Below are 23,348 nucleotides of genomic sequence, written 5' to 3'. Positions count from 1 at the left end.
CTCATCCAGAAGCCCGTCCCCCTTATTCACGCATCTTCACAGTGGCAGTGCATTCAGCGTTGCCATGTCTGCTTGTTATAAGCGACTTTGGGCTTATTTTTCTGTACGGTTGCTACGGTTTTTGGCCATGGGGCTTGTTGTTGTTTCTAAAGATAGTTGCTTATTTTCGGCTTGCTCCCTAAATATTATTTAAAAAAACAGTGGTTCTCAAACATTTTCATGTCAAGGACCCCCAAATTCATGTATAGGCCTACATACATTTTCAGATAGGGCCTGCAGACAAATTTTGTCTGCAGACCCCCATCTGAAAATATTTTTATACAAGGGACCCCATTAAAGATTTATGTTGTTAAAATGTTTTTTTTCCCCCACATTTTTCAAATTGTCTTCAACATGTTAATATTGTATATAATAAATAGCAGATCTACAAGCTTGTAGATCGGCTGTTTTCAAATAGCCGACAAATAGATTTAAAGTGCTCATGAGTCATGACCTAAAGTTGCTCCTTTTGGCATTGTTTTCCTATTGTTTTCCTCGACCTGGTTGCTTATTTCTCTCTCACAATCTGGCAACGCTAATTCACGCATCTTACAGGCAGTGCATTCAGTCAGTGGATGCAGCTGCTTGCACGACGGTGGCGGTGGGACAGTTAAACATGGCCTCGCCAAGGACAATAACTATCGTAGCCCTTTCGTTCGCTCTGGGTCTGTTCTTCGTGTTCATGGGAACCATTAAGCTCACCCCCAGACTCAGCAAGGATGCGTACAGTGAGATGGTGAGTAGATCCAGTAGATATACTCCAGTAGATCTATGGGCATCTATCTGCACAAGGAAAAGGCCATTGTTCTGCACTGGATGCAGACGCGGGTCTTATTGTCGCCGCTCCAATAATATGTCAGTGATGCTGACCTAAATTCACGAAATAGGCGGAAAATAACATTCCGCACAAATAGTTATACATAAATAACATCATTTTAGTGAACGCGAGGCGTCTCGTCTTAAAATTCTCTGAGGCATCCCGGATTGAACCTGCTAACTTAAGTTAGCCTTAGTACCAATTATAAATCTTAACAGACCATCGTGTTGATTGTTGGCTTTGGATAACGTTAGCTACTATATTGAAGGGGGGGGGAATCAATTGCACATCTAATTCAAATCAATAACCAAAACGATATACATCAATTCCATGATCATCTTGATTTAGCTAGCTGAGATCGATTATGATTTCATCATGTCATCATGATTTGTGTGCATGGGGATCTCATCTTAAACAAGCTTAGTGCTTAATGAGCTTTCCAGTTTAGTAGACCTTGTATTGTGAATTTGTACTTCTATATACTGTTATGTTCTGTCATGTACTGTTCTCATGTCTTACCAAATAAAGTACATCAATCAATTAGGTTACAATCGCCCAATCAACAGTTTTATGAAGATCGGTCCTCATTGCAGAAAATACTATTCTATTAACCGCTGTTAATTTCTGTGAAGACTATTACCGAATAGTAATATAATAGCCTGCTGTACATGTGCAATGGCGGCATTGTGTTGGCGGCGCACTGGAGCCAGAGATTCCAGCAAATTCTGCGGTGCACCTGCTGGTGCTGATGTTGAATAGCTCTCATTTATAGATGAATGATGAGTGTGGGTGGCACGCACTGTTTGTATATTTGAGGTTACATTAAAGTGTTTAATTCTTCAATGTGTGTGTATGTGTGTATGTACACTTTAACCACTTAAACCCATAATAGTTAACCAGAGTCCCTCAGGGCTCAATACTAGTGTCTTTTCTGTTATTGTGGGGAAGCTTTTGCTCAAAATAGATATTGCTGGTGTTTAAGTGGTTAATGGAGAAACAAGGCTATATGTGTTTATTAGATACTTAACTTTTACAGCATTCATTGAGAAATTCTGTCTTCTATTTTCCAGAAAAGGGCATACAAGAGCTACGCCAAGGCTTTGCCAGGCCTGAAAAAGATTGGCATAACCTCTGTGCTGCTTCGTAAGATCATTGGCTCACTGGAGGTGGGCTGTGGTGTGGTTCTTACCCTGGTGCCGGGCAGACCCAAAGACGTGGCTAACTTCCTGTTGCTGTTGGTCATGCTCGCTGTCCTTTTCTTCCACCAGCTAGTAGGAGATCCCCTGAAACGATATGCTCATGCTCTAGTGTTTGGTATTCTGCTTACCTGCCGACTCCTCATCGCCCGCCAGGGTGATGACCGACCAGAGAGGGAGGAGAGCAGGGAAGAACAGCACGTTAATGACCAGGAAAAGAACAAGGTCAAGCAGTCCTGAGCACATGTTCCACTTTGTACCGGGCTACAGTGAAGGGAACACTGGGTGTTTCTTTGGATTGTAGTAACTCTGATTCTGAAGGGAAACGGTCACCACCAAGAATGGCGCACCTCACTCACATCCGTTTGTGCCGTCCCCTGTTGGCTGACTGGTTACAGATTACTCTCACCCACTACTCTGCACTCTGATCGTAATATTGATAACTCTGGTCCCATACATTCAATACGTACCTGTGGACAATCATCCCTGGAAACTGTAATGAGTTTGGCTCATTGTCACACTCCGGATGACCAAGTGCATCCCTCCATTCTTCATCTTTTGTCCCTATTTATTTCACAATTACGATGTGTTAGAAGATAGTGTTTTTTATGTTCACATTAATATGAAGTTTGTTTCGGCTACAAATTGATTTGAGAATGCTATTTTTCATGAATTTGTAGCCTGCTATTTTTTTTAAAAGCTTTTTTTTATGTTGTAGGTAGAATAAATAATGAAGATTAAGTACATTGTTTTACAGTTGTTCAAGCATGTTTTTTTGGCATTTATGAATTACAACTAAACGAGCACTGCTGAAAACCTTTTGGACTAATAATACGGTTCAAATATATTGATGATGATCCACTGATCTTTCTTTTTTCAGGGCTGTATTTGTGAAATGAGGCTTTCCCTCAAATTTCCCTACATTTTAGATCTATTTTCTTTTTTCCAAATCAGTGAATACTTTTCCCAGTAAAAAAACTACTAGATCCTTTCAATTAAAATTCTTACATTGAGGTTATAGAGCTGAAAAGGACAGCAGGTGCTGTGCCTCAGGTGTCCCCTACTAGTCCAGAAGTTATATTTACTTGTTAAAGGAATTGGATTTTACAAATTGCTGTCAATAAAGCCTTACATTCATTCATTGTCAATTAAGTATTTTGTTTATCTGCTCATGTAATTCTTTTGTTTGTGTGTATATGTATGTATGTATGTATGTATGTATGTATGTATATAATATACAGTACACACGCATACTGTTTGTGTGTTTGTGTGTGTGCGTGCGTGTGTGTGTGTATATGTAAAGTATATTAACGCATGCACACACACAAGTTTTGGGGATAAGATTTGAATATTGTTAAATTATGGTTAACTTCAAGTTTCACTATTTGTATAAAAACAATGATAAAGTGAAGTGAAAGGGGGCACAGTGGCGCATTCGGAAGCGCTGTTGCCTCACAGCTAGAAGGTCCTGGGTTTGATTCCCGCCATGTGGGCGCTGGGGGCGCGTTCTCCGTGTCATCAGTGCCCTAGCCTTGGGAACCCATGCCAGTGCCCATACCCTAGGTGGGGTTGACAAAAGGGCCTTTCTGTGTGGAGTTTGCGTGTTCTCCCCGTGTCCCCTAGGGTAGGTACCCTCACAAAAAACATGCAGTAATATACTGCACTCTACATGCACTCTATACTGCCTCCCCCTGGTCAGCCAGGGCGCCTGATGGAGGGGAAAGGAACTGGTTGGAATAACGTGTAACCTCCGACTCTCTGTGTGTGCGAGAGAGACAGACAGAGAAGAGAATGAAACCGACTGAATATGTGAAGGGGGGGTGGCATCATTAACATGTCTATTCATGGGAGGGGTTGCTTCATTAACGTGCAGACATTTATTGATCCCTTGGGGGAAATTCAGTTGTCAATGGCATTTACAGCAGTAAAGAAGGAGACACACAGGACAGGTACAGAAAAAATAAAATACAGCTAAGGGTAGCAAATGAGAAGAAACAAAAACGTATAGTTGTCCTAATGATAAAGATAGAAAAAAGGGTCAGTCGGTAGCAATTCTCCAGGCCAGGAAAGGAGTACCAGTCCAGACATCAGGTTGTACTGAAGAAACAAAACAACTTGCCTGCCCAACAGCAGCAGTGTACAAGGCAAGTGCAGTGCATGTGGACTGCACTGTACTGTACTGTACTGTACTGTACTGTACCATAGTAACAATTTATGTACATAAAGATTGTAGAAGTTTGTTTTTTTGTTAGAATAAAAATAACAACAGCAGACAAACCCCCAAATAGTCCAAGAGCAAAAACCTGACAGACATGAGACATTATTTATAACAATAACAATAACGAGACATTAGTCCCTGGGCCGAGCAGACTGGCCGTAAGGGCTACCGGCATGAAGGACAGAGTCTTTTGTTCTTCTGTGCAGGAAGGATAAATAGCCCTGGGGGTAGGCCTATTTTACAGCACCCCCAGGGCTAAGGGCCCTAGGCCTATACTGCTGCCACATGTCCAGTTTTAGTGCCCAGTCTTCTCAAGTGCCCACTTATTGCCAAGTTTTCTACTGGACCCACAATGTTTTTGTACCCACTCTCTATGTATTCATTGGAATTATACTATATTTAAACCAGAGGCCCCCAAATTGTTTCATGTCAAGTACCTCCAGATGAATATGTAACCTTGTGTCACCAGACTGAATTAATATGTAGTTGTCTGCGGACCCCCATCTGAATATATTTTGTGCCAGTGACCCCCATACAAGATTTTTTCTTTTTAAATAGCAGATAAGCTCACAACATGTCACGATGTGAAGCATTGTGAGCTTGTAGATCTGCTATTTCCAAATAGCCGATGTAAAGTGGTAAAACTTAAAGTGGTGTACAGTGGCCCAGTTGCTTCTTTTGGGCTTGTTTCTCTTGCAAAATCTGGCAACACACTGATTACCTGCATTACACCTGCAGCCAGGGGGAAGTGACCAGAATCTATTGAATGAAGCAGCAGAAAAGGGATTGGTTGAGTGATTGATTGATTGATTGATTGAATACTTTATTAACAGTTTCTTTTTACAGGGGCCAGGCCAGCCCAATTAATTGAATTGCAGCCACCTGTAAGTGCTCTTTTAGAGCGGTTTAGAAGGAGAGTAAGGATTGATTGATTGATTGATTGATTGATTGATTGATGTACTTTATTTAGTAAGACGTGAGAACAACAGTACATGGAAGTACAACATTCACAATACAAGGTCTACTAAACTGGGAGACTCATTAAGCACTGAGCTTGTTTAAGATGAGATCCCCATGCACACAAATCATGATTCACACTTTTTTTGACTGTTGGTAGGGCATTCCACATTTTGGTGGCATAGCAGTAGAACGAATTAAACCCCTTGTTTGAGCCAAATTTTGGTTGAACGCGATTTGTGGAGCTCCCTCTGGTGTTGTGATTGTGGACGTCATTGACGTTTTTGAAGAAGTTTGACAGGTACACGGGTGTCTTTCTGGTGTAGTATCTTGTAGAAATGGGGAAATGGCGCAGCCCTGAAGAAGGGCCAAGAATAATGTGAATAGTATTTGGGTTGGATTGTGTTGGGTGAGTTGGAATTATGTTAGAATAGCTAGCAAATTGGTCAGAGTCAGACGATGTTTGGTTTGTACTTTGTGAAATAATGGACTACAATAACCAGCAAGCATCAGCTTTCATTGTTGAATTGAGTACACTACGCATGCGCAGAGCAAACGGTCGGTCGCGCGGTTCAAGCCTACGAGCAACCGCCCTACCTGCTTGCGATTGGCTGAATGCAGGAAGGGGACAGTGTTGCCATGTCCGCTTATTATAAGTGACTGGGCTCATTCTTCTGTGAAGTTGCTTGTAAATGTTGGTAGTTGCGGCGGGTTGCGGTTTTTTGGGCTTGTTTCTAAAGTGTAGTAGCTTATTTGGGCTTGCTCCACATTTATTTTATTTTTTTAACCTGTGGTTCTCAAATGTGTTCATGGCATGGACCCCCAAAATGTAAATCTATTTGTCCCTATTCCCCATCTGAAAATGTTTTATTCCAGGGGAAGAGCCCGTACCAGATTTGTGTTGTTTGATTGATTGTTGAATATTCTATTAGACAGAAATGCTAAATAGTCAAGTCAAGTACAGTCAAACACTTTGTCTCTAAAAGGATGACCTGACACCAAAAAAAGTCCTTGCGGACTTGTTTCCATTTCTATGTATTCATATGTTTCAAAAATCTTACAAATATTCCACATTTTATTTTGTGGAATTTTTGAAAATCTACAAATCTACAAGCTCACAGCGCGTCGTTGTGAGCGTGTAGATTGGCTATTTTCAAAGTAAGTACATGGGTTTAAAGTGCCCTAGTTGCTTCTTTTTGGCTTGTTTTTCTAGACCTAGTTGCTTATTTATTTCACAAACTCTGGCAACACTGGAGGGGGACCGCCCCTTCCTACAATGTAATGGGGGAGATTCAAAGCACTAGTGTTTTGAATCGTTCATCGTTGAATGGCACGGTCGCGTGTAGTTACTAACAGTTTACCTATGCTAGTTACTCGTAAGCATTAGCCATGGCAGAAGCGTTGAATGTATCGACGGCACACGATTCTTCGAATTCAACGACGTCAAGCAGCAGCAATGCATCCATCTCCAGAACTATGAACAGAAGCAGGCGAATTGCAGAAATAGAAAGGAGGAAGAAAGAGGCGGACGACCCATTTGTTGTGGCGCTGAACTACTTCTCAAATGGTGAGTTGTTGGGAGTGGAGTGGACATGATGGTTGCTTTATAAACATGCATGTAGGTCAGTGGTTCTCATACGTTTTCATGTTAAGGACCCCCAAATTGATACACATTAGCCCGTGGACCCCCATTTGAAAATAAATGCCAGGGACCCCCATAACAGAATGTTTTTACGGTAGACGTATTCATGGATTTTCAATCTACGAGAGTTGTCGACACTTCTCCCCATTGTGACCGGGACTTTCAGCTCCTAGCCTGTCCGGGCTCCAAACATGTACAAATGCAAAAATAAAGGTGCTTACCCCCAAGCCCCAAATGTTAACGAACTGTCAGGAGTTTTAGTGCAATGTAACAATCCATATTCTTCAATAAAGAAGTGTTTTAATCCCGTATGTGGCCGAACGCCATTTTTTCACCCTCGTTTACTTTGTTTACATTGAGTGTAATTCCGGGTTACACCGGATGCGCCCCGTCACTACCGCCCATTGGGAACTTCCGACAGAATCGGCCACAGACGGCATTAAAACACTTCTTTATTGAAGAATATGGATTATTACATTGCACTAGAACAGGCTAGGAGCTGAAAGTCCCGGTCACAATGGGTAGAAGTGTCGACAACTCTCGTAGATTGAAAAAGTCAGAATCATAAATACGTCTACGAGAGTTGTATTCTACAGCTAATGGACCCCTAGCTCTGGTTCAGAGCGTTAGTGAGTTCCCTCTAACTCACTAACGCTCTGAACCAGAGCTAATGGACCCCCAGTTGCTGGCATTTCCAATCTTCAGTGTTACAAATGGTTCCATTTGTACACTCTCTGAGTTACAGACCCATAAGGGTCCATTTGGTTCCTAACTATCTATCATGTCCTTTTGGTTCCATTTGTACACTCTGAGTTACAGACCCATAAGGGTCCATTTGGTTCCTAACTATCTAGCATGTGCATTTGGTTCCATTTGTACACTCTCTGAGTTACAGACCCATATGGCTCCGTTTGTTTCCTAACTATCTATCATTTAGCTGGGGGACCCCCTGGAACCCCTTCAAGGACCCCTGGGGGTTCCCTAGCTGAACCAAGTTGACAACTTGGTCTACAAACTGTGTGTGTGTGTGTGTGTGTGTGTGTGTGTGTGTGTGTGTGTGTGTGTCAAATATAAAGTGCTTACCCCACGGCCATGGATGTAACAAGTTAAAACGCCCAGGTCTAAGTACCCGTATGTTCCGTATTGTTCAATAAAAAGCATTTCAATCCGATCTGCGGCCATTTTTCATGGTTATAATGTATCAGAGGAGTACAATACACCTCCAAAACCACGTAATTGAAAGCATATGGAGAGAATTCTGAGAAACTGGCCACCGATTGGATTAAAATGCTTTTTACTGAACAATACAGAAGCTACGGGTACTTAGACTCGTTTTAACTTGTTACATCCATGGCCGTGGGGTCAGCACTTTATATTTGAAATCTGAACGTTTATGGGAAGGATGCATCTTTATTTTTTTAGTTACTCAATGTGTCGACCCCACCATAACCTTCCAGCGACCTAGTTTGAGAACCTCTGAATTGGTACACTCTAGTCTAGAGTCATTGGGTGCGTTTACATGCACAATATTTATTCATTCAGAATGAACTCATTCCGAATAGAAATGTATACCCAACTGTTTACATGGCACCTGAATAAAAGTATTCCTGTTCCTCAATCGTTTACATGAGCAAAGCATTCATTCGGAATAGAACTCTGGTCATGCGCAGAGTGCTTCGGGCCAGGTTGGGGACGGGGGGAGGGGGCGGGGGTGTTTGACAGGTAAACATATGTATTATTTACCTCTGGCAGCCTTGGTAATGAATAATAACAATTTTGGCTACACGTACATGGATCTTTTTCTAAACGCACATTTTTGTGTGCGTTGGGGCCTTTCAGCCACACGCAAACGGTGTTTTTGGCCGCTAAAACGGATATTTTTGTAAACGGATAAATAAGTGAAGGTTTTCCAAAACATGCGTTTCAGTGGATCTGTGTGGACATGTAATCCGGAGATTTTGAGAAACGATGACGTCATCGCGCATTCGCACATGGTCATTATAATAATAAATAATACAATAATACATAAACACCGGACCGCTCATGGTCATTATAATAATAAATGAAGAGAGAGAGAGAGCAACACTTACAGTCTATGAAACAAGGCACGCTCATTTATGGCTAAATAATGTCATACTTAATAATAGACAGTGGTGGGAAAAGTAGCTCATTCACTGTGTGACGAAAACCCTCTTTCTCTGCGCCAAGTAGAACACACGGCGCGCACACAGATTGAATGTGGGGTCTGTCGTCCTAAAACACAATCGCCCCGGTGCCGAGAGTCCCTGCTTTATAGTGGTGTTCGATGTTTTTACATTGCCAACTCTCACATGTACATAAACGTTCAGATTTCAAATATAAAGTGCTTACCCCTGAGCCACGGACGTTACAAGGCGATCCGGACCGCGATAAGTACCCGTATCTCCCGTATTGTTCAATAAAAAGCATTTTAATCCGATCGTCGGCCATTTTCTCCAAATTTTCTCCGATGCTTTCAACCATGCGACACCAATGGTTGGAAGGTGTATTGCACTCTGATACATTACCAAAATAAAAGAACAGAAAAATAAAATGGCCGGCGATGGGATTAAAATGCTTTTTATTGAACAATACGGGAGATACGGGTACTTATCACGGTCCGGATTGCCTTGTAACATCCATGGCTCAGGGGTAAGCACTTTATATTTGAAATCTGAACGTTTATGTACATGTGAGAGTTGGCAATGTAAAAAAAAAACGAACACCACTATAAACCAGAGACTCGACAGCGTCATGTGAACCATGGCTACTGTTTGCGCTGCAGCTGAGCCCTAATAATGTTGTTTTCGTTTATGTTCACGTATGCTGTTCACGTATGCTATTAAAATAATGCAGCTATTGCAGTATTGGGCCTTAACATGTGATTACAAATGTATTTGTATTTGGCCCCTCATATATAATTATAAAATAAATGTAAATATAAAATCTGATATAAAATTGAAACATGCAGCTGATCGATGCGTTTCTGCGTCTACGTGTGGACAGGGATTTTTGTTTATCTTTGTCATGTGGCCAGGGATTCTTTTTAAAAACGGAGGACTAAAATATCCGTTTAGTAAAAGATCCATGTACGTGTAGCCAAGGCCTAAAGTCACGGCTGCCAGAGAGAAATAATAACAAGCCACAGCTCACAATCAATCAAAGCTGCCAGCTATATAAAATGAGGAAGAAGAGAAGAGAGACAATAAAACAAGTTAAGAGAGAGAAGGTAGAGAGAAGGTTTGATAATAAGGAAGCACACCGCATCCTGGCTACGGCCATTGGTCTGCTATTGATGAGTTTAATGCAGCGGTCGGCGGAGAACTACGCGCGTCTGCGACTTGGGCTTGGAGCGCCAGACTCCACATGGCTTGCGCCTCCCCCCCCCCACCCAGAAGCACCGCGCTAGACAATGACACATGCGCAAAAGAACAAATGTATACCAGTCTGATACCAGTGCGTTTACATGGGCAATGTAGCCCGATTCTATCGGTATATACCAGCCCTTCAAACCCGAATGAAATTTCATTCGGATCAGACCGGTATGGCCATACCGATGCGTTTACATGGGCATTTCTATTCTGAATGAGCATTCATTCCGAATTGAAGTGGAATAAACCTGTCCATGTAAACGCAGCCATTGTGTAGGCCTCGGTAGCAGGGGACAGATGACTGCAGGAATATGGAATGGATCCATTTTTATTTCCAAATAACCTTCTGGTGGTGTTATTCGAGTAACATTTTTGCTGTTATGGCCAATCCATCATGGCAGACGGTCATCTCGGGTCAAGGTTTTAATCGCATGCTAAGGTTTTAATCACAGATTTGTTAAGAAATACTTAAAATTAAGTGGTGGACGAATAGCCTTGACTTAAAGCAAAACCTACATCCTTGATTAGCCCTAAACTATGATTAATGTAATCCTTTTTGGTGCAACCCAGCCTGAAAGTAGTAATGAGGCCACAAGCTACTGGGAAATGTACCGTAGTTATATTAAGTTAGTACTACTAGCTTAACTACTTACAGCTTGTATTTCCAAGCTTCTGCCAACATTGTCAGTAATAAGTTAGTTCTGATTTCTGAAACTCATTTTGTTGCCTAACAATGTTTGTGTTGTTAACCCACATCTCAAACAAATGTCAAATGACCCATGTGATGTGTGTTTCCCTTCGCTTCCCCATAGTTAAAGCAGGTACTATAGCCAAAGGAAATGAGGAGCTGGAAAATAACCTGGCCCTGGTGGAGAGCGTGGCTTATAGTAAAGGACTTCCCCCGGAGGCAATCTCGGTCATGCTGGAGTTTGTCATGAGCCTCCGTTTGGGTATGCTGCTCTTCTGTGTTTAAATAGTTGTTGTCTTCAATAGGGTTTTCTCACAGCTGGTGCCAAATTTAACACGGAAGCCCATTACAGATCAGTGGCAGATCAGGAACACGCTTCTGTATTAATTTGGCACCTGAGTTACAGCGAAGGGGGAGGTCAAATTATCTGTATATACACACATTTCTTGAATGCGTACATATTAGTAATATGCGTTCTTGAAGGAGCTATTTTTATCATTCTCTCTGCTAGTGTTTTTCTGTTTTTGTTTCTTTCCTAGGGTCACGGCCATGTGTCCGTGTGTTGAAGTGCCTCATCCCTGCCACTGTGGTGCCACAGGATGTTGTTTGTCGAGCTGTGTTTTGGATTTTTGTTGGGAAAATACCAATTTCTACACAGGTAAAGCAGTTGGCAATTGATAAAATTTTGATTCTCGTAGCGTTAACTTTAAAGTTGCAATATCATAAAAAATGTTATTCACACTTTTAGAGCATACCCGTGGACATAATGAGGACATGCCTATCAATAGATGTCAAATAAATTTAGAAAAGCACGCATTTTTGTATCTTTTAATGTATATTAAAATTGGGTTTATTTGAGGGCTGGCGGACCACAGTGATCCAACCAATATGCCCATATATGAGCATTCCAATATATGGGCATTAAAGGTACAAGGACAGATACAGAGATCTCATTATATGGCCATAAAAGGGACACGGGTAGACAGACTGGAAACTGACATCTCCATATATGGGCACAAAAGGGACACAGACACACAGGTACAATGGGTACTCTGACACTCGGACATATTGGTCAGATCGGCAGTGTTACGTAGGTGTGAAGGCCACGTAGTAGCCTGATTTCTACGGGCCGAACCTCTAGTCCTATATTAAAATCGCCTAGTGGGTGGACTTCCTGTTTATCCGTTCCTGTCCGTTCCCCTTCTACCACACCAGTCATGCATTTCCCTACACACTATGCACAAATAATAATGCATGATATGGGAATTTACATAAAAGTTGGGTGTTTTAGTTTTTTTGTAAGCCGTATCTGCTTGTGTGTACTATATCAACAGAGAATTTTCCATCTGTCTTAAACATTTTATGCTTGTGGTTTCTAGGTTCTTTTCATGAAATGGGTGCTGACCATGTATGACATGATTGATTCTAAGGATCAGCTTCGATCTATCTACGGCTTCCTGTTCAGCTTGGTAACAGATTCAGATCTGGTATGTGCCATTATGATTCTGGAGTATCAAATGACCAAAATGTATTAAAGCACAATGACACTTTTGTAAAAGTTTCTGTTGTGTAGTTACCATGCCATGATGTATTCTTGTAATGACAACGGAGCAAGATATCTTGCTCCGTTGATTAGAAATTGATATAGCAAATCAAATTCTCCTCATTGACATGTATTGCACAGTGAAACGGCTCTCAAAGTCACCTTTAGCACATAACAAATGAAAAACAATGTAGATTCTGCCTATATAGATTAAAACACCACAAAACCCATTTAAAAAAAGAAAAATGTCAACTTTCTGTTGATTTTACTGTTTGAAGATCCAGATCTACAAATCCAGTCCGGGTCTTCTTCCTAATACAAATAGCTAAATCAACATGAAATGGTATTTTTTTTAAATTCATTTATTCGCTGAAAGACTGACTTTGAGACCAGTTTCACCGTGCCGTGCAAGTCAGTGGAGAGACTATTTTGGATGCAACTCCAAAATAGTTTTGGAAACAACGTTTTGAAATACTTGTCTACAGTTAATGTTTAATCATTCCTAATTTGTATGGCATGGTTTGAAAATAAGATGAATGAACCTAGCTTTACATGTACTGTATGTGTGCCATATGCAAGGCATGCAGACACTGTCAGTGGGAAAGAAGGAGCTGACTTGAATGCTAGGCCATTGTAGGGTGTTGTTCAACTTAATATCCCCGCCAGGAGGCCGGAACGGCCGACGGCGAGGATGACTGCCTTCCAAGTTTTGCCGGGCCTGGGTAGGCAACCTGCCGTGGCGGGGATATGCACTCCTCAGAGCGTACTTTTCTTGTTAGATTATATATACTGTATAGACAACAAACGTATATCAAGCCTGGCCCCTCCAGTATGGGTAGAGTTCATCACTCGTAGCAACCAGATGGAGGCTTCAGGACCAACTGTTAATGAATTTTGACCACTTCAGTTCTGTGTGTCAATTACATGACAATTAGTACCCATGACTCAAGCAAAACAACTTTTTCAGATGCTAAAAGATGGACTAATTATACACGTGTGCTGTTTTTTCACAGTGGCCTTATATCTGTCACCTGCTCTACCTTTTGACGAGAAAGGAAAGTGGTAAGTCTGCCCTGTTTTGTCTATCTCATCACAGCACTTTTGTGAAGATGATTCATTCAGTTTTTTCTTTGTTTTTGTTATTTTTGTCCTGAACAGTGCGGCTCTACAGAGTAAGGAAGTTATTGGAACTACAGACTAAATTGGTAAGCATCTTGTCATCATATTGACTTTTCATAATCGGATGTAATTTTCAGCTCTTGTTTTATACTCTCCGCATGCAAGTATATGCACTGCATGCAGTGCGTGTTCTGCATGCAGCCATCTATCAAACGTAGCCCTTTACTTGGGATCAATTCAGTGGTACTGTAAAGTGCAGGAGAAATGTAATATTGTCATACTGGTATGGTATGTGCTTCACTCTGTAAGTAATACCCATAAGCTGTTTTACCCTGCCATGCAATCATATGTAGCAAATTATTACAGACATGATCACACTGGCAGATTTCTTGCATGCATGAATATGTTTCAACATCTACATCAATATTCTATATTTTCTCCTCAGGGCCAGCAGCCAGTACTTGTACACCTTCTAACAATCTACAAAATGTTTTGCCCTGAGCTGGTGACATGCTCCTTTTCATCGAAATTGAAGGTTTGTACATTGACTATGCATTCCATTCTTATTGTTATGGCATTTTAATTGTTATCTTTGGACCATCAGTGAATGTATTCCTGCTATTGTCCAGCAGGTTCGGTTTCGGAACTACGATTCCTCTTGGAAAACGGTGCTGGTCGCTGTCCAGCAGAAAAATGCCTGTATAGTCGCCTCTGTCAGCTTGACCTCTTTGGTGACAGCCAAGACCCGATCTAGGAAAAGGGTATGGAGGCCAGATTTATCATTTTCTGTTTTGACTGGAAGAACCAACTGAGGATGGGTATTCAAAACTGTACAGAGTTCCTTGCCTTTAACTGGCTATTGTTCTATCAGAAACGTCGAGCAAATCTGGAGTTGCCAGTGCTGAGTGCCGCAGCCCAGATGGAGACACAGAACGATCCCTTCTACAGGAAAAAGTTGGTCCCTATGATACAGCTCCAGTCCTTCTCTGAAATGCTGACTAATTTGGGAAACATTGAAGTAAGTTCTCTTTTTATTTCTCAGTTTCTGTATCTCTTAGTTTCTCTCCTGCCTATTGCCCACGATACTTTCTCAGTTGCTGTATCTCATTCTCTCTTGCCTATTGCTTACGATACCTTTCCCCTCTATCTAGTGCTATATCTTTGGGATGTCTGGAATTAGGCCAGATGGTAGATGGAAATTTAAGCATCAGGATAAAGCATTATGGCAGCACTCCCAAGCCATTAGAAGTTATGACCACTGTCCATCCTATTTGTGGTGGCTCACCTTGGCCACATGGGGGCACTGTGCTACTTGCAGAATTCTTTCCATCAAGGCTAAATATCAGACCATCAACAACTTTGTGCCACACAAACTACTAGGTGGTCATTATTTGTTTATTAGTTTCAACAATAAACCTGCCCCATTATGCTTAGCTTGTTATTTGATCTGTAAATTAGCCATTGCTCAGTTTACAGACTGACTTAATCATGGCTTTGTTTCTAAGTAGTGAATGTACAAATGACCATGAGCAAGCTGAAAATGTTGTGAAGTGAATCACGTGATAAAAGGTCTTCACATAAATGTGTTTACTCAGTAGATGTATAAACCCAAATAAATCTTCTCAAAAGGTATTACGACATTTATGCTTTGTGCTGTATTAATAGATGTAGAAACCTAGATACTTCATTGGCCACTGCAGTTCATTGGAGCGACCTGTATCGTGGCTGCATGCTTCCTCACTCCTGGCCAATCACAGCACTTTTCTGGGACTTCAGAATCTAGTTGTATAAAAAATATCCTGTTGCATTTATATACAACTAGATTCTGCCAAGTCTCTGAAAAAATGCGCTGTGATTGGCCAGGAGGCGTGCCCCCTCTAATATGGTGGCCGCGATACAGACGCCTCAGAGTCGAAGGAGGCGTCTACCTTTTTATATGTCTATGGTATTAACTCAACTCCCTTTCGACACGTGCAATAACCATTTGACCGTTTCCATGGCCGATGAGCAGAGTTCTTCTAATAGGATAGGAGACTAACGGGAGTGCATGGTTGATCATCTCGGCTACATTGAAAATGAGGGCCTGCCCCTCAACTGTACTCCGAGCTGAAATAAAGGTTATGATGATGATGATGATGATCATCCACCTGAAACTATGCAGTCGTGACCATGACGGAGGAATCATTGTTCTGTCATCCTGCACCATTGTTCCTGTCATTAAAAGCATATGCGAGACAGCTTGTCATACATCAGCGATGGTAGAAAGATGTCCCGGTGACTACGTTAGGAGTTTCCTCAGTGGGTGCATTAATCTCCTGATTGGTGCACCTGAGGTGATTCAGCACATGGAATAGCTTTGTGCTCTGGCTTTAAAGTGTGTGCATGTTTAGTCTGTGTGTTCATCTATGTGAGCTCCAGGGACGTGCGTGTGTGCTGGAATAGAATACTTTTATCTCTGTGGATGCTCTGTGCATCTTTGACTGTACTGGCTGGCTTTGTAACAGTATTCATGGTGTTTGCACTACATATGTGTTTCTTCCTTCCGCCAGCTGCCAGCTCAGATGGGCTCTCTACTGGCCTCCAGTCTGTCGCTGCATTACCTGGATTGCGTACAGGATGAATCAGCCTTCTTACGCCTCAACGCCTGGTTAGGAAATGCCCTTGCTGAAGGTAGGTAGCGCAGAGAGGGAGTGGGGACAGACTATTGCAAAACGTAATGTAACATCCTCTATCAGAAAGGGACACACCAATGCATGCTCACCCTGAGATATGAACCCCAGACAACATTACCTGTGCTTAGCACAGCTAAGAAACTCTAATCGAAGGGGTTAACTTTATATACATATATTTCCCCCCACCTTTTCACTTTTAGAAACCTGTTTATTTTCCTATTATTTTTATAGAGTTTTTATGCTGTAGCGATGAAGAGCCCTCCAGTTCAGAAGAGGCTGTGCAGTTTCTGGAGCGGTTGCTGTCCGCGCAGAACTTCCTCCAGGTGAGCAGTGGTTCCCAAACAGAAAAAAGGGATATTTAATCGCGACCCATATAAATGTGTCCACGACTCACAAATTGGTCCCAACCAACACTTGAAACACTATATACTGCTCCCACCCACACTTGCGGCACCAGTCACGGTCATCTGAGAGACATTTAAATTTCACACCCATGTGTCTTTTCATCCCCTGTCTTTTTACTCACCCAGGAGGGTCTCTGCAGCACCGAGATCTTTCTCAACAATTTTCTCAGCGTTTGGGATGGTTCCTACCTCCGCCCACAGATCCTGCGTCTGCTGAGCTTTCTCCCTGTGGGTCCCATTTCCTGTGAGATGCTGCCTTACTCCACCACACACTCTCACCTGTTGCTCTTTATCTCTGTGTCATGCACATGTATACTGTGTTTGCAATTACATATCACTGAGCATGCTCACAGACATAGAGCAACTAAGGATAGGCCAAATGGCCCAAAGCATTTTTAGATTGTATATTTGTTTTTAACATAGCTGATCGGTAACGTTGACAATATATAAATGAATGCTCTACTTCGATCTATAAGCTCACAACGCTGCAACGTGTTGTGAGCTTGTAAATCGTCTATTTTGAATCCCTTGAAACTTGGAACAGTTTTTGGACATGAGGTTTCCACCCGACAGCAGCTATGGACAGATATGCTGCCTCATGCCGCACTGGGGGTTGCACATATTGAATGATATTTCATTGCATGCATGTGTAATCCCCTATCCTCTGCCACAGATATGAAGCAGCTTCTGTTTGAGCCCATCATGCAGCTGTTCTCTACTTCCACAGTATTTTTTAAGGCAAGTAATAGGCTAAATTACTTCCACAGTATTTTTTAAGGCAAGTAATAGGCTAAATTTACTCGCTGAGGCAAGTAGATAAATCCCTTTTTGTAACTTTATTTGATAGAAACTGACTGCTGGCTGTCATCTTGTATTCATTAGATACTCATTGTGCCTATTGCTATCTTCCGAGTGTGTCTAACCTGTGATCATTCTGTGTGCAATTGTGTCCGTCTCTAGTGCGGTGTGATTGAGAGTCTGAAAGACATGCTTCAGAGGTGGTTGACCTGGCACTCGGTGTACGCTGACAGCAACAGTCTGGACATCAGCCTCAACAGTCAGACCCCCAAGTGAGTCTCATCTCATAGAGAGCAGCTGTTCCTTTATAAACGATTTAACATTGTGCTGCCTTATTTAACCTGTTGTTTCAGACTTATGCCTTATTATTTACTGTGGTTGATTGTTCCTGCTCAGCATTCAATCCTCAACAGTATGAGTAATCTGATAATACCGAACCCGTAACCAAGGACACAAAAAGATTTTGCTTTTCATTCTCTCACATTTACAAACATGCCTCCGGCTGCCAGTGGCTCAACAGCTCAGGCATGAGAAGTGGAAATCTGATTACAGTGTGCAGCTGTGCTCTCCTTAAATGACTATACCGGTGGTCTGGCATGTTTAGCCCATTGACTATGATTCACAATATAGCTACTTAACATTAATGACTATTTACACAGTTTGTTTGATTATTGAGGAAGCCGTGGAATTGCATTAATTTCAGTGCGGTATGAAAACCATCTTGCAAAGACTTGAAACTTGCTTGAGATGGGTAATCCAAGACAGAGAATGTCACTACACCACTATGCGTTTTATTGCATTTTAGTCTACTTGAAAATGTTGATGTAAACATGATATTCAAATGTTCATAACGTAAACCTAATTATTAAGATAAGCTTGGTAACATTTTAATGTAGAAAGTAATTGTTTATGTAATGTATGGCTGATCCTGTGAAAAGACTTGACATTTATTGACGCATTTCAGATTTAGGTGACTATAATGCTCCCAATTAGTAGTAGTACTCTATATGTATCAATAAATTGGATTGTCCTCACCATATATAATGTTTGTTTCTGTTTTTTTACAATCTTGTCTGAAATCAATAATTCCTCTGGTTTTGATACGTTTTAAGTTAATCATCACTATTGGGGGACAAGCATGATTTGACTTGAGAATAGAGAACGCATTGTAATGATTATCCGCACACCTCAGTTGATGCTTATTGTGTTGCATTGGAGGCGAGGGCTTGCCAAAGGACAGATTATGATCAAAGGCTGAATCCTCTAGACTAGGTGATTTAATATTTGCATCACCGATCATTCACCTGTAACCGCCATTGTTGTGCTGAGAGTAGATCACATCTGACTTTCCACTCTGCTCTCTTTCCAAGGAACATGACGTTGTCAGCATTCCAGGATTCTGTGATGGGGCTGGTTAATTTTGTGGGCCGCCTGAGCTCCTCGGGACTGCAGCTTGAGAACTGTCATGCCTTGCTCCTCAGCTCTACCCTGGACTTCTACCAGACGGTAACTGATTGTTCTCTATTCAGATCAGATGCTTCTACATAATTATGCAAAACCTTGCCTAAAAAAGCAGCAGTAGTGTGATTGGTTTTATGGTAACGCTTTTTTGTCTGCATGTTCATGCATGAATCATTAATGTTTTCTTCTCTCCTAGGTGTGTGACATGTTTGTGAAGTATGGGCTCCCCCTGGTGGTGATGCCCCCAAAAGGGGTTTTCTATCCGGCCCTGTTTAGTACAGAGCCCATCAGCGTGGACAGACTGGCCCACATCATGTACAGGTACTGCAGGCATGCACGCACGCACGCACACAGGCAGGCCTGAAATGCATTTTTCAAAATGGGGGGGGGGGGGGGGGGGGAGTTCCCACACATGGGCCTATAGAGTACAAGAAAATGACCCACACACAGTTTACACCTGCACTATATGGACAATTCACGCCTTATGCTTCAAATAGGGGGGGGGTTCATCCACATTGGGGTGAGAGAAGAGGTACTACTTGTGAGCTTAACTAAAGGTCTTACTTTGTCTCATTATTACCTGCATTTTGTTGCTCTGCTCCAACTGTAGGATTCTAATGATGCTCTTTTGTCTCCATGCTCTATTCTTGGTCTCTGTATCCTCTGCTTCATGTCTTATCAATTAACAACTTTGTTTAAACAAATAATAAAAATAGTTAGCACATTAGATTAAGCTCCCATAAACATTTATTATAGATAAATATGATGATCAAACTGCTCACATGACATCAGTCTTTGCTCAATTCTTTAACTTTTTAATTTTTATAAAATTCCGGATGCCAAATGTACAAAGAGCAGTTTCTTTTTTATGGTGGCTTTCCATGCTTTACTTGCTGTCTCCTCCACTCTGGTTCATGTTTTTCCACTTAGTGTTATACAAAAACAATGTCATCAGTCTTTGCTCACTTGCCATGGATATAATTCTGAACCAGTTAGGCTAAATCTTGTCTTTTGGCTGATGCGTCACCTTAGTAACATTGCTGTCATCTGCTTAATGTCATTTGTGCCAGTTACTTTAATTTTCGTGTATCTGAAGCCTAATTTATGCTCTGTTCAACAAAGTATGAGTTGGGCTTCAGGAACCATGGTTTAACAATGTTATTATTGACATCACTGTTTTGCACCAGTGCTTTCGGGGTCCGGTGGTTTTTTGGAGCGGTTCCACTTTAATCCCCTGTCAATTAACATTTTGGCCTGTGGTCCATGTTTTCAACACTTTAAATTTCACCCTGAAACCTGCTGCACCAGTTGCAGACAAGTTCTCTCGTAGCGAGAGGCGAGAGCATGATATAGCCCTTGAGGCTCATTGTAAAGGGGGGGAGGGAGGGAGCGTGCACCACAGAAGACCGTCTGGACGCTTCCGTCCTGCATTCACGTTTATATTTATATAATATTAATAACATCGTTGTAAATGTGTGCGGGAAGCCCCCGCATTATGAATGGCAGATTTGGGTGAGACAATAAAAATATGCACAATTCAGGCAACACACACAGGTTCCATGTTGGTTCCATATTGTGCACAAAACACTCCTGCTTGTTAAATGCCACTTATGCATGCACGGTCATCTGACATGTATGATTTATGATGATGAGAGTCCAAGAGGCACTGCACTTAAGCACTCTCCTGTCTTTTTTTTATATGCTGAACAAGAGCAGTGTTTACAGTGTAACCTTGGCTAAAACTATTTTGCATAGATTGTAAACATTTACATGATATTTATCGGAACAAGACTAGCACATTGACTGAAAAATACTGTATTTATGGTTGTTCTGACAATGTTGTGTGCCTGAATATGGTTATTGAGTGGGGAAAAGGCATGTTAAATCTAGAGTTTAATGTGCCTAAAAGAGAAAACGTTTTCCTGCTGTTTGTTGATCATAAATGCGCTTGGTTTCTTCAGGTACAAGATGAACGTGACCGCAGCCAAGGAACAAGAGCGACAGACACAGGTAACGGCTTCTTTTCTTTCTGTGTAACTTACTTTCCACATAAACATGCATAATTAATGTAAGTAAGGCTGTATGAAAACCTTTAATGGGAAACGACTGTATTGGCATTTTCTTCACTTAACCAAAATGCTGCTTGATATATTAGCATGGTTAGCTTTAATAATACATGTCTATAGCGCTTTTCTAGATACTCAAAATACTTTTGTGCGTTAGTTATAAACAGTGTGTGTGTGTGGTATACTGTTTTGTAAATGTGAAACCCTCCAAACTGTGCCTATTGTAGTTCATTTTGCACTGATCTAGACCTGCCTTTAATAAACGATAGATAGATATTAGCTTTGTATTAAAGGGTAAAAATAGATGGTTTTGTAAAGCACTTCCACTATATTGAATGAATTTATAAGTAGGTGCCGCACACCCTGTATGCTCAACTGAAAATGTCAGCACTTCTTATGAAGAAAAATGGGCCCAGTAAACGCCATGCAAATTCCAGAGTGCTGCTAGTATCAGAGATAACGGCAGCGTTTCACATTATTTGACCTTGGTGAAATGTATAGACACGCTAACTTGAGTGGTTTAATTAGAACCTGCTCTGTTCCCTCACACCGCTTTTTCTCCTCACTTTCCCTCACCTCTCCTTTTTAAAACAGGCCGTTCACATCAGCCGTCAGACGGTCCTAGAGTTCAACCACTATGCGTTATGCATGGTCCGCTGCCTGTGGAACAACAAGCTGCTGGAGTCAGGCACGGACTCCGAGATTTCAAAAGAGCAGCTGTTAAGCGGCAAAATACCCGGCTTTGACCTAATCCACCATCCTGCATTCGTGAATTACGCCATCAACTTTCATCGCCAGGTGGATGCTTTGGTTTACGTTTGTCACAGAACACAGAACAAACAAGAATTTGCATATGATCCTGTCTGGTGCATTGCAGTCAAGAGACGGGGTTAACCAAAACAAATCTTGTACTATAATTGGGGTCACATCAGTGTAGTGCAAAAATGTTTTCCTTGAAAGCTTGCTGATGTGCCAGCAAATGGCCACTCCCTCCAGCTTAGTTAATAAACTGGGCTAGACAAGGATACAAATGTATCTTTCATTGAAGAACCATTAATACAGAAGCACATTTTATTATTCATGGGAGCTGCATGAGACTTGAGTTCTAATCATGTTTAATAATACACATACCTTCTTTGGTTAGACTGCGGCAACCAGCAATGTTCTGCTGAGATTTTTACTGGGGAGGGCTGACCATGAATATTTATGTTTCTTCTTTATCAGTGCTGGCCAGAGAGCAGAGACATGGACCTCAATTCCATAAAGGTATGAAAGCCCTTATCATTTTCACCTTTTCTCCTTTTTTAACATACTTTACTGTAGTTGCAGCGATTTGAACTTTGGCATGTAAATTGTATGGCTTTTTTTGTGTCTTTCAATAATCTAAAGCTCTCCCGTGTGTGTGTCAGTCTCCCCAAGTGTGGAATTGGTACCTGGAGTATCTGTATGCCCGCTTTGAAGGCCTTAAGCAGTTTGTGGACAGCATCATCCGCAGACCATCGACCAGCATGATGACCCCACTGCAGCAAGGACCAGCTGGACCAAATTGACAGCCTGGCTGGAACAAGGAACAAGGACCAACGGGACTATGTTGACGACCCAACTTCAGCAAGGGTGAAAAAATTGATGACCCCACTGCAGAAAGGACTACAGCTCGACCATCTGCAGATTTTTGGGTCTGATGCCAGCCCTGATTTCTTTTTTCCTAGACTAGAAAGTGCAAAATGTATTTTTTATTTAAAGGTGTTGTAAATATAAATATAGCCATTCTAGAAATCGGGAGGTTTGCAAGACCTGTTCAGTTCATTAGAACTGCACACTGGACAAGAGCTAGACCGTACAATCATTGACATTTGTTATGCCTTTTTCTTTTTAAACTAGCATTAAAATGATTTTATTTCAATATTTTGTGAATGTCTGAAATAAAGTTAAATTAACCCAGGAAAGCATCTGTCTCATTTTTGTGACAAGAAATGATGCACAGTTTTGCGGATGCTAAAGTTTGTTTCGTCATGTGAGTTTTGATTCAATTTAACTGCATCAATCGACAGCACAGAAGAAATCATAAGCATCTCTTGCCATGAGTCACTCGACCATCTGGAAGACAGCATTTCCCCTTAATTGAGAGACCCATCTGGATGCTTAATAGGCCCAAGTTGGCTCACCCAACGAACTAACTAACTTGGAACATGATGGGTGCAGAGAAATCCATTCCATGCCAGTAATGCAAAATATATATAGGTAGCTGATATATTGCACTTTTACCTTAGCGCTAGGTATACTCTTGGTTGCTTGCTTTTGCAGACAATGCACTTAAGACTTCTGGTGATTAGTAGTTT

At 41.5% G+C, this 23,348-nt stretch overlaps 2 protein-coding genes across 3 annotated transcripts; both read left to right on the top strand.

The window, feature by feature from the left end:
- Window positions 1-651: 651 nt before the first annotated feature.
- On the top strand, window positions 652-3,189 carry tmem35 (transmembrane protein 35). Its single transcript, XM_084041322.1, has 2 exons — window positions 652-775; window positions 1,927-3,189. The coding sequence occupies exons 1-2, from the start codon at window positions 656-658 to the stop codon at window positions 2,290-2,292; spliced, it is 486 nt and encodes a 161-aa protein (XP_083897448.1). The 5' UTR covers window positions 652-655; the 3' UTR covers window positions 2,293-3,189.
- A 3,379-nt stretch (window positions 3,190-6,568) lies between these two features.
- Window positions 6,569-22,992, top strand: cenpi (centromere protein I). Of its 2 annotated transcripts, none has more exons than XM_084086028.1 (20): window positions 6,569-6,794; window positions 11,071-11,208; window positions 11,486-11,604; window positions 12,326-12,433; window positions 13,503-13,551; window positions 13,648-13,694; window positions 14,054-14,143; window positions 14,241-14,369; window positions 14,480-14,626; window positions 16,158-16,278; window positions 16,512-16,603; window positions 16,811-16,928; window positions 17,358-17,422; window positions 17,645-17,754; window positions 18,853-18,988; window positions 19,140-19,264; window positions 20,905-20,953; window positions 21,604-21,807; window positions 22,234-22,275; window positions 22,419-22,992. In XM_084086028.1, the coding sequence occupies exons 1-20, from the start codon at window positions 6,617-6,619 to the stop codon at window positions 22,557-22,559; spliced, it is 2,208 nt and encodes a 735-aa protein (XP_083942154.1). In that variant the 5' UTR covers window positions 6,569-6,616; the 3' UTR covers window positions 22,560-22,992. The 2 variants fall into 2 exon arrangements, with proteins under 2 accessions (XP_083942154.1, XP_083942153.1); XM_084086027.1 differs by having other exon boundaries at window positions 14,238-14,369.
- Window positions 22,993-23,348: the final 356 nt, after the last annotated feature.

This window comes from Gymnoscopelus microlampas, assembly GCF_963454915.1.
Source record: "Gymnoscopelus microlampas genome assembly, chromosome: 18".
NCBI classification, from domain to species: domain Eukaryota; kingdom Metazoa; phylum Chordata; class Actinopteri; order Myctophiformes; family Myctophidae; genus Gymnoscopelus; species Gymnoscopelus microlampas.
Note: the sequence above shows the minus strand (reverse complement) of the source record. Positions and strands in the feature narration are given on the sequence as shown.

Excerpts from the sequence above, each read along its gene's own strand:
- tmem35 (XM_084041322.1), top strand. The coding sequence starts at position 656 with ATGGCCTCGCCAAGGACAATAACTATCGTAGCCCTTTCGTTCGCTCTG. Across the intron at positions 776-1,926 it reads AGGATGCGTACAGTGAGATG|AAAAGGGCATACAAGAGCTA; the intron begins GTGAGTAGATCC and ends TCTATTTTCCAG.
- cenpi (XM_084086027.1), top strand. The coding sequence starts at position 6,617 with ATGGCAGAAGCGTTGAATGTATCGACGGCACACGATTCTTCGAATTCA. Across the intron at positions 6,795-11,070 it reads GCTGAACTACTTCTCAAATG|TTAAAGCAGGTACTATAGCC; the intron begins GTGAGTTGTTGG and ends GCTTCCCCATAG. Across the intron at positions 17,423-17,644 it reads CTTCCACAGTATTTTTTAAG|TGCGGTGTGATTGAGAGTCT; the intron begins GCAAGTAATAGG and ends GTCCGTCTCTAG.